An 11,021-nucleotide genomic window follows, 5' to 3' on the forward strand; every position below is an offset into this window, starting at 1 on the left:
AATCCCTCCCCCCTCCCCCCTCCCCATGATAGGCCCCAGTGTGTGATGTTCCCCTTCCCGAGTCCAAGTGATCTCATTGTTCAGTTCAAAAAATTTTTTTAAAGTAACAATTTTTTTAAAATTTTGTCTTTTTCTATTTCTTTGCTTCAAAAAATTTTTTTAAGTAATTTTGAATTGCTCACATGCAGGTTTTTTTTTTGTTTGTTTTGTTTTTTGAGATGGAGTCTCGCTTTGTTGCTCAGGCTGGAGTGCAGTGGCACATGATCTTAGCTCGTTGCAACCTCTGCCTACTGGGTTCAAGCGATTTCTGTCAAATTTTTTGTATATTTCATAGAGATGGGGTCTCACCATGTTGGCCAGGCTGGTCTTGAACGCCTGACCTCAAGTAATCTGCCCACTTTGGCCTCCCAACGTGATAGGGTTACAGGCATGAGCCACTGCACCTGGCCACATGCAGCTATCCTTAAAGCACCTCTTTTCAACAATCAGTCTCATCCAGCCTTGTCATTTCACAGCTGGGGAAACTGAGGCCCAGAGAGGGCTGGGATCTGGTCCTGGGACTGAATGAGGTAATAACTGAGTTGTGATCAGAGTTTTGGCAACGCCAGTGCTCAGTCAGCCTTCTAAGACTTTTTCTTTTCTTGTTCCCCTACATGAACTGTCACACAATCTTCTAAAATTTTCTCTTTTAAAACCCTAAATAATAATGACATTAAGTTTTCAAATGGCTTCCACATGGATGTGATCTCGTTAGCAGTCCTCTGAGCTGTACTTTCCATCTTTGGAGTGAGGATGTTGATGCCAGTACCCAGGAGGTTAAGTGACTTGCCCAAAGTCCCACAGCAAGTCAGTGGCTGATCTCTGGCCCTGTAAACTGGGATCTTAATCTGAAAGAAACTGAAACAGTGGAAAGAACCTGGCTGCTGACTTTCCACATAACTGTGGGCCCTTGTTTCTCAGGCCTGGGTTTCCCCAGCTGTGGTATAGGAATGTATATCTTGTGTATCTGTATCAACTTCTGCTGTTGATGCTTTTTTTTTTTGAGATGGGGTTTCCCTCTTTTGCCCAGGCTGGAGTGAAGTGGCATGATCTCTGCTGGCTACAACCTGCTTCACCCGCCCTCCGCTGGATTCAAGCGATTCTCCTGCCTTAGCCTCCCGAGTAGCTGGGATTATAGGTGGCTGCCGCCGCGCCTGGCTGATTTTTTTTTTTTTTTTTTTTTTTTTTGAGATGGAGTTTCGCTCTTGTTGCCCAGGCCAGAATGCAATGTCGTGATCTCAGCTCACCGCAACCTCCACCTCCCGGGTTCCAGCGATTCTCCTGCCTCAGTATCCCGAGTAGCTGGGATTACAGGCACGGGCCACCACGCCCAGCTAATTTTGTGTTTTTAGTAGAGACGGGGTTTCTCCATGTTGGACAGACTGGTCTCAAACTCCTGACCTCAGATGATCCTCTCTCCTTGGCCCCCCAGAATGCTGGGATTACAGGCAGGAGCCACTGCGCCTGGCCTGTTGACGCTTTAAAAATGAAACTGCACAGGAGCCCCTCAAACAAAGCAGCAGGCTCTGGATGAAGTGGGAACGGGCCTAATTTTGTTTGACAGCTCAAGGACACCTACCCACCCCAGGAACTTCATCCAGGCCGGAGTGTAGTGGCACGACCTCAGCTCACTGCAGCCTCAACCTCCCAGGCTCAAGTGATCCTCCTACCTCAGCCTTCTGAGTAGCTGGGACTACAGGATTACACCCGGCTATTTTTTTTTTTTTTTTTTTTTTTTTTTTTTTGTTGTTGTTGTTGAGACAAGATCTCACTTTGTTGCCCAGGCTGGGAAACCATATGATTTTTGTTCTTGGTTTTGGTTTTGGTTTTTTTGAGACGGAGTCTTGTTCTTTTGCCCAGGCTGGACTGTTGCCCAGGCTGGAGTGTAGTGGCCGGATCTCAGCTCACTGCAAGCTCCGCCTCCTGGGTTCACGCCATTCTCCTGCCTCAGCCTCCCGAGTAGCTGGGACTACAGGCGCCCGCCACCTCGCCCGGCTAGTTTTTTGTATTTTTTAGTAGAGGAGGGGTTTCACCGTGTTAGCCAGGATGCTCTCGATCTCCTGACCTCGTGATCCGCCCGTCTCGGCCTCCCAAAGTGCTGGGATTACAGGCTTGAGCCACCGCGCCCGGCCTGTTTTTGTTTTTGAGAAGGAGTCTCACTCTGTCTCCCAGGCTGGAGTGCAGTGGCGTGATCTCGGCTCACTGCAACCTCTGCCTCCCAGGTTCAAGCAGTTCTCCTGTCCTAGCCTCCCGAGTAGTTAGAATTACAGGCACATGCCACCACACTGAGTTAATTTTCATCTTTTTAGTAGAGATGGGGTTTCACTGTGTTAGCCAGGCTGGTCTCGAACTCCTGACCTCAAGTGATCCACTCGCCTCAGCCTCCCAAAGTGCTGGGATTACAGGCATGAGCCACCACACCCAGCCAACCATATGATTTTTAAGGCCCCTTGCTGGGGGATCTGCCTTTGAGCTTCGGCAGGTTTCTCCCCATCTTTTCCTACTGTCCCTACTTGGATGGCCTCTTGAGAAAGTCAGGAGGGTTTTTTGAGTTGCTTAGGGCCCTAAAAGAAGAGTGTTAGGGCTGAGGAATCACAGATTAATGGCATTCTTGAGCTGGAAAGACCACAGGAGCTGGCCAGCCCTGAATCCTTCATGTACAGATGAGGTAACTGAGGCCTGTGAGAAGCAGGACCCCACCCCTGCCACCCATGGTCACCTAGCAAGTCAATGGTGAGGCCAGGCCTAGAACCTCTCAAGACTTTTCCTTTCTTTCTGTGTGCTCTTTCATCAGAGTAAAACTCTGGGTCCTCTCATGTGCTGCTGAGGAGCTATAAATTGGCATAGCCATTTAGGAGGGCGATTTTGCAATGTCTATTAAAAACATTCAAAATGTGTCAAACATCTGTCACCCCACAATTTCCATTCTGTGAATTCACTGTATAAAAATATTTTTATAAGTTTTTTTAAGACAAGTTCAAATATGTTTGCTATAACATTGTGATAGTGGTGAAAAATTAGAAGCATCCTCAATGACCTTTAACATGGATTAATTAAGTGGATGTGTGGTACGTTCACACTATGGAAGATTGTAGCTTTTAAAAAAAGAATAGGGCCAGGCACTGTGGCTTACGCCTGTAATCCTAACACTTTGGGAGACTGAGGCAGGTGGATCACCTGAGGTCAGAAATTCAAGACCAACCTGGCCAACACGGCAAGACCCCATCTCTACTAAAAATACAGAAATTAGCCAGGCATGGTGGCTTATGCCTGTAATCCAAGCTACTCGGGAGGCTGAGGCAGAAGAATCGCTTGAACCCGGGAGGCAGAGGCTACAGTGAGCTGAGATCACATCACTGCACTCCAGCCTGGGCGCTCTGTCTCAAAAAAAAAAAATGGGCTGGGTGCAGTCGCTCACACCTGTAGTCCTAGCACTTCGGGAAGCCAAGGCAGGCAGATAGCTTGAGCCCAGAAGTTCAAGACCAGCCTGCAAATGCAATATGCAAAACCCTGTCTCTGCATAAAATACAAAACTTAACCAGGCATGGTGGCATGTGCCTGGAGTCACAGCAACATGGGAGGCTGAGATGGGAGGATCACTTGAGCCTGGGTGTTCAGGGATACAGTGATTTGTGATTGTGCCACTGCACTCCAGCCTGGATAACACAATGAGACCCTGTCTCTAAATAAATAAATAAATGTAATAAATAAAGAAAAAAGTAAAATATTAGCAAGACCTGTTTATGTAGTGTGATGCCATTTGGAGGAATTATTTTTCATTTGTCTATCTGGGACAAAGTCTGGATAGAAGCTGGACTGTTCACAGTGATCTCAAGGGGTAGGATCACTAGGGGGCCTTACCGCTTCTACTTTTATTTAGAAATGTTCGCTTTTTTGAAAAAGAAGTGTCTATATTACTTTTGCAATTAAAAAAAAAAAAAACATGACTGGGCGTGGTGGCTCATGCCTGTAATCCCAGCACTTTGGGAGGCCAAGGCGGGCAGATCACTTGAGATTAGGAGTTTGAGACCAACCTGGCCAACATGTCAAAACCCTGTCTCTACTAAAAATACAAAAATTAGCCAGATGTGGTGGTGTATGGCTGTAATCCCAGCTACTCCGGAGGCTGAGGCATGAGAATCACTTGAACCCAGGAGGTGGAGGTTGCAGTGAGCTGAGATTGTGCCACTGCACTCCAGCCTGGGCGACAGAGTGAGTCTCTGTCTCAGAAAGCCCTAGTATAGAGCAGGGATCGGCACACTACAGCCCATGGACCAAATCCTGCTCACAGCCTATTTTTGTATGTTCAAGAATAGAGTTATAAAAAAACACGCAGAATATGCAACAGAGTCCATATGTGGTCCACAATGCCTAAAACATTTACTTTCTGGCCCATTACAGAAGAAGTTCGCCAATCCCTGCTCTAGAGGAAGGGCAAGGGTGGTTGTGAATAGTAATTTAGAGCCTGAACTCTTTCTTGCTGTAACTGGGAGGGTCTGTGTTTCCTTTCCCCATACCCCATTTCCTCTTCCTGCAGGAGTTAAGTATGACATTGACCTGCCCAACAAGAAGATCTGCATTGAATCTGAGCACAGCATGGACACTCTGCTTGCAACCCTGAAGAAAACAGGAAAGACTGTTTCCTACCTTGGCCTCGAGTAGTAGGGACCTGGTCCCCACAGCCCGCAGGATGGACCAAAGGGAGCAGGTGGGTAAGGCCCCAGCACTTGCTGAACAAACCTACTGCTCACGCCTCTCATCAGAGCTAACACCTTGGTCTTTGAGAGCTTGAGTGGAGCAGAAGAGCCCCCTGGGTTCTTTTCAATCCACTGTCTACCTTCTTTGAAGTGGTTACAAATATTTTATTATTGTCTAATGCAAATCACAAGTTCAGGGAATTCTTACAGCCCCTGTGAGTGGACAGAGCACTGTAAAGTCTCCCAGAGGCCTCTTTCGGACTTAGGGGTTGCAGTTCATGGATAGCAGGGTTTAAGTTTACAGTCTATGACCCTAAGCAGTGCATTTTAGCTCCTTTGTTTGTTCGTTTGTTTGAGACGGTGTTTCACAGTGTGGCCCAGGCTGGAGGGTAGTAACTCTTCATAGGTGTGATCATAGTGCACTATAGCCTTTAACTCCTGGGCTCAAGTGATCCTCCTGCCTCAGCCTTCTAAGTAGCTGGAGCTGTAGGCACATATCACCACACATGGCTCTGGCTTTGATAAACTGACTGTCTCATCAGAGTTGACACTTATGCCTTGGGCCTTATTCTCCTGTGCCCTGACCAAGTGAGTTAATTCAGACTGTGCCGCCCTCTTTACTTGAAACTGTTGTCAGCTTCCTGAGCATGCCCTTTGTCCAGACTGGTACAAAAACAATAGCATGTTTGAGCTAGATGTTCCCTTTACTTTTATGTAATCCAGTGAGGCAGTAAGGGGCACTGTGCCAGCAGTCTTCACTCTGGAACCAGGCAGACCTTACTCATTGATCCAGCCAGTCTCAGCAGGGCACTTCTGGCTACCACTGCCCATGTAGCACATTTGGCTCATGAATTACAATGATCGCCACATCTCTGATGTGGTTTGGTGCCCTGACTGTGACTGAGAAAAATGAGGCCAAGAGAGGGGAAGTGATTCAACCAAAGTCCACCGAGGTGAGTGGCAGAGGCACGAAGAAAGTCAGATATCCTGAATCGGAGTTCTGTTACTGTTACTGGTGGCATTGTCCCTGTGAATGGGCCCACGGAGACCCCGCAGACAGAGGCCAGCCAAAACTGACTGGTAGGTCCTCTTTGAGGATAGCCTCCTTCCCAAAGGCGTACATTTGGAACCTGAGCCATGGCAGTGTTCTGTGTATGTGGTAACATCACATGCAAGTCACAAGATGTCAGATGCATCTGTTTTCGTCATGCACTTTCCATCCATAGATAGAACGCATATTCAGGAATGAGCCCAGGATGAATAACGAGGAATCTAGGATTCTGATTCCAACTCTGTCCTCATTCCACACTGACTTTGGGGACTTTTTACATTACAGAGATTTGGTCTTCCCATCGGTAAAACGGGGCTAAAACCTCCAACCTGCTTTTCTGCCTTGTGGGGATTGGTGTGCAATCTCTCCACATATGAAGGCTTATCCTCTAGGGAAGTAAAACATCAGCTGTTTCCATAATGTTGAAGAACAGTGTTTCTTACATCATTCCTCACCCAGGGTTTCGTAGGGAGGGTGAGTGGATGGGGCTCTGGACCCTCCATAGCTCCCAAACAGCCCTGTGTCATATTGGGCTTCCTGTAAGATTGTATTTTATGAAAATGCTCTGTAACAAGAAGGAATGGAGGGAGAGAAGGAAAAGAAAAAGCTCTTCCTGAACTAGCTATATACATGGGGGAGCCCTAATGCACACAATCTTGGATTAGAAACTCTAGGCCTGGGCGTATTAATTTTTTTAACTAAAAAAGTAATATCTGTTGGATGTAAACCATGTGTAGTTTAATGTGTTTTTCTCATAGAAAACATGTTTTCTCATGTTATTTTATTGAGATGAAATTCACAAGACATAATAATTAACTATTTTAACCCATTTATGCTGAATATTGCAAAGTTTTTTATGTGAAAAATCAAACCTTGGTGATGACCTTGAGCAGTAGGATATAAATAACTCCCACAAGCTTAGCATTCCAATAATGGAACACTAGGCATAAATGGGCTAAAGTCTATCATTTAGTGGCATTTGTTGCATTCACAATGTTGTACGACCACCACCTCTCTCTAGTTTCAAAACTTACTCATCATCTCAGAAACACACCCTATACCCATTAAGAAGTCACTCCCCACTACCCATTTCTCCATCCCCTGGCAGCCACTAATTTGCTTTCTACTACTCTGGATTTGCCTACCCTGGACAGGTCATATAAAAGGAATTACATCATATGTGACCTTTTTGTGTCTGCCTTTTTCCATGTAGTGTAATGTTTTCAAGATTCATTCAAGTCATAGCATGTGTCTGTAAATCATTCCTTCCTATGGCTTAGTAATTTTCATGGTACTTTTTATTTATTTTAGATTTTTTATGATAGGAAGTTTCAAACATATGTAAGTAGAGTGATAGAATGAATCCCCAAGTACCCGTCACCCAGATCCAACAATTAGTGTTTATTTCACCAAGGCCTGTTATTTTTTGATAAAAGCACTCTGTGACAAGAAGGAATGAAGGGAGAGAAGGAAAAAAACTCTTCTGGAGCTATCTATATCCATGTAGGGGAGCCCTAATGCACACATCTTGAATTAGAAACTCCACTGTCCTCATTGTTTCATCTGGGTGATGGAACACCCAGATTATATTGAAGCAAATTCCAGACATCATGCCCACTCCCTCCTGCCCAGATTATTTTGAAGCAACTTCTAGACATCATACAATCTTATCTGTACGTATTTCAGTAACCATGTATTGTATGGAAAGGCTCCTGGAAATTCAGATGCACAGTACTCAGTAAGAATCACCCAAATAAGCCAGCTTTAGTCCATGTGCTCAGGCAACATGTCTTTGAAGTCTGCTTTGAGGCTCCTCAGTGACCCACTTGAAGCCAGGCTTGGGAACCTCAAAGATAGAGTGTTTATTGGTTTTGAAGTCACCTTAATCATCTGACTCTTGGCAGATTTATTTGCTCATGATTTTGTTCATTGCCTTTCCAACATAAACTGTAACAACTGTTGACTGAGTATCCTGGCAGTCCTAGAAATTCCCCAGAAGAGGGCTTTGGCAGTGATTGGCTTAGCAAGGTTAATGCGTTCCAGCCAACCTGAGTATAATAGGTTCATGGGAGTGTAACAGACTTCATGGGAGCAGTGTGCAGGGCTGGACATTGGGGATCTAGTCCTGCCCCTGCATCTGCACCCTGGGTTTTCCACCTCACCCATGCCTCCTTGTGCATTTATTGCCTTTGCAATATCGCTATGTCCACAGCAGATGGCGCCTTTGTTCCACCTAACTTTCCATCTTTCCTAGGATACTGATCCTCCCCTGGCTTCCAGACAGACCTGGGACTTGGCAGTTATGCTGGGCAATGGTGTTCCTGTGGAGACCCTCAGTTGTCCTATTCCTTCCTAGCTTCCCCGCAATAAAATCAAGCTGCTTTTGTTGGAGATGTTGTCTTGCCTGGTCTTGGTGTTGCTTGCTCACATGTAGGTGGTTAACGCTTACTCGGGTTGGAGTTTTGAGAGTTCCCACCTGGGAGTCAGACACCCTGTAGATTCTGATTCTTTGCTGTGTGATCTTTAGCAAATCACTTCCCCTCTCTGGGCCTCATTTTTTCCTCACCTATAAAGTAGAGGCATTGACCCAGAACAGTGATCCCCTTTCTTTTCACAAGTTTCGTAGATTTCATATTTTGAAAAACTTTTGTCTATCAAGTGAATTGCACAAAAGGTTATCAAATGTTAAGGCAAGTGGAATAGTGGGAAGAGGCTGTGGAGACAAACTGCCTGGGATAGAGTTCAAGCTCCAGTACCTCCCAGCTGGGCCACTTAACCTCTCAGTGTCCACAGACATAAAATGTGATGATAGCATCTACTGCAAATGGTGGTTATGGGGATTAAATGAAGTGATACATGTAAATCAATTAGAGCAGTGATTGCTGGTTAAAAATCATACAGAAAATATTAGTGATTCATTTTTGGCTTTTTGTTTGTTTGTTTTGAGATGGGGTTTCACTCTGTCACCCAGGCTGGAGTGCAGTGGTGCAGTCAGGGCTCACTGCAGCTTTGACCCCCCGGGCTCAAGCAATACTCCCACTCTTGCCTCCCAAGTAGCTGGGACTACAGGCACATGTCATCATGCCCAGTTCACCTTTTTTTTTTTTTTTTTTTTAGTTTTTTTCTAGAAATGGGGTGTTGCTATGTTGCCCAGGTTGATCTTGAACTCCTGAGCTCAAGCAATCCTCCTGCCTTGGCCTCCCAAAGTGGCCTTGAACGCCTGCCCTCAGGTGATGCACCCACCTCAGCCTCCCGTAGTACTGGGATTACGGGTATGAACCAGTGCACCTGGCTGCCACTCATTTTTAAAATATTTCATTAGTCAAAAATCTGTCACAATGGCAATTTGAATTCCAGTCAGGCTGAGTCAGGTTGAAACTAGTCAGGTTGGAGTGCAGTGGCATGATCATAGCTTACTGTAACCTCTAATTTCTGGGGTCAAGCAATCCTCCTGCTACAGCCTCCTGAGTAGATCTTATATACTCTTAAAAATTATTGAGGATCTTGGCCAGGTGCAGTGGCTCACACCTGTAATCCTAGCATTTTGGGAGACTGAGGCGGGTGGATCACTTCAGGTCAAGAGTTTGGGACCAGCCTGGCCAATATGGTGAAACCCCATCTCTACTAAAAATACAAAAATTAGTCGGGCGTGGTGGCACATGCCTGTAATCCCATGTATTCTGGAGGCTGAGGCAGGAGAATCGCTTGAACCCAGGGGGCGGAGGTTGCAGTGAACTGATATTGCATCACTTCACTCCAGCCTGGGCGAAAGAGCGAAACTCCGTCTCAAAAAAAAAAAAAATTAAAATTTATCAGTTTGGTTATGTGGGTTATACTACATTAGAAATTAAAACAGGAATTTTAAAACAAAATACCCAGGCACACATCCCATTAGCCATTGGGACTAGATGAAGTCATTGCATTCATTTAGACTCTGGAAAACTTTACCGTACAATTGTTAAGGAGGAAAAAGGATTTTTTTTTTTTTTTTTGAGACGGGAGTCTTGTCTGTCCGCCTGAAGCTGGAGTGCGTGGCCGAGATCTCAGCTCACTGCAAGCTCTGCCGCGAGTTTACGCCATTCTCCTGCCTCAGCCTCCGGAGTAGCTGGGGATACAGGGCGCCCGCCCGCCTCGCCCGGCGTTAGTTTTTTGTTGGTATTTTTAGTAGAGACGGGGTTTCACCGTGTTAGCCAGATGGTCTCGCTCTCGCTTGACCTCGTGATCGCCCGGTCTCGGCCTCCCAACTAGTGCTGGGATTACAGGCTCTGAGCCACCCGCGCCTGCCGCAACCGGCCAACGGAAAAGGCATCTTACAGAAGCTTTTAAATTTAACCTCAGGTGCCTTCTGAAAGGCTCTTGGGGGTCACATGTTGAGAATCACCACTTTAACCATTTATTGGGCACTTACTGGGGACCCAGGGCTGCTGGAGACTGGAATAAGACCTGGCTCTGCACTTGACCAGCTCAGACATGGGACCAGCCACCTCATCTATCTCATGGGCAGTTTCCTCATCTGCGCAATGCATAATGCCTGCACCTCAGGGAACTTAGTAGCCAGAAGTAACACTTTATTTCAACTCTAAACTGATTGCAAGCATAATTTCCATCCCATAATGAAAGTACTAAACAAATCTCAGGGCCATTTCTGCCTTTGTGGCCCCTCGGGTTCAGGGACTCCTTCCCAGCCCATAAGGTAAATGTGTTTCTTGACCACCAGATGGCAGTGTCTCCTGGACTTGACCATCCACAGAGAAGTTTAAGACAGTTTCTTTTTAAAGAAAAGTTTCTCTGGGCTCTGAGAACAAACTTGAGGATTTTTTCCATTTTCAATTGCCCTGGGAGGTCTGGTGCAGACTGGCTGGCCTATTGGGAATGCCCAAGAGTTGAGACACTGGTGCTTCTTAGAGTGAGTGCTTCTCAGAGGGGTTCATTTCCTTTGAGTTCTCTCTACACCACCACCCCCAGCTGAAATCCAAGTTTCTAGCTGAGGCACTTGGCTCTGTTCTTCCAAGGCCACAGAGGCATTAGGGAAGCTTCCACGCCTACCAGCAGCCCAGCTGGCTGTCCACGGAATCAGTGAATCACACAGCGGAGCTCAGGCTTCTGCAGGAGTGGGGGTGGGGAACAGATGTGTCCACATATTTCTCTGGGGCTTCCCTGTGCACTTGGCCCTAGCCCACCCTTCTAGGCTTTCTCACTCCTCACTGCAGTCAGCCAGCCCACTTCTCAGGTGC

General features: G+C 46.3%; 1 protein-coding gene across 1 annotated transcript in view; it reads left to right on the plus strand.

Annotated features, from left to right (window-relative positions):
• ATOX1 (antioxidant 1 copper chaperone) overlaps window positions 1-8,178 on the plus strand; it is a 20,697-nt gene extending 12,519 nt beyond the window's left edge. The window contains exons 3-4 of the mRNA XM_017875729.1: window positions 4,577-4,747; window positions 8,042-8,178. Coding sequence (XP_017731218.1) covers window positions 4,577-4,701 — 125 coding nt within the window. The 3' untranslated portion in view covers window positions 4,702-4,747; window positions 8,042-8,178. The remainder of the gene's footprint in view (window positions 1-4,576; window positions 4,748-8,041) is intronic.
• Window positions 8,179-11,021: the final 2,843 nt, after the last annotated feature.

The sequence above is a fragment of the Rhinopithecus bieti genome, unplaced genomic scaffold, assembly GCF_001698545.2.
Source record: "Rhinopithecus bieti isolate Rb0 unplaced genomic scaffold, ASM169854v2 scaffold_7673, whole genome shotgun sequence".
Lineage (NCBI taxonomy): Eukaryota > Metazoa > Chordata > Mammalia > Primates > Cercopithecidae > Rhinopithecus > Rhinopithecus bieti.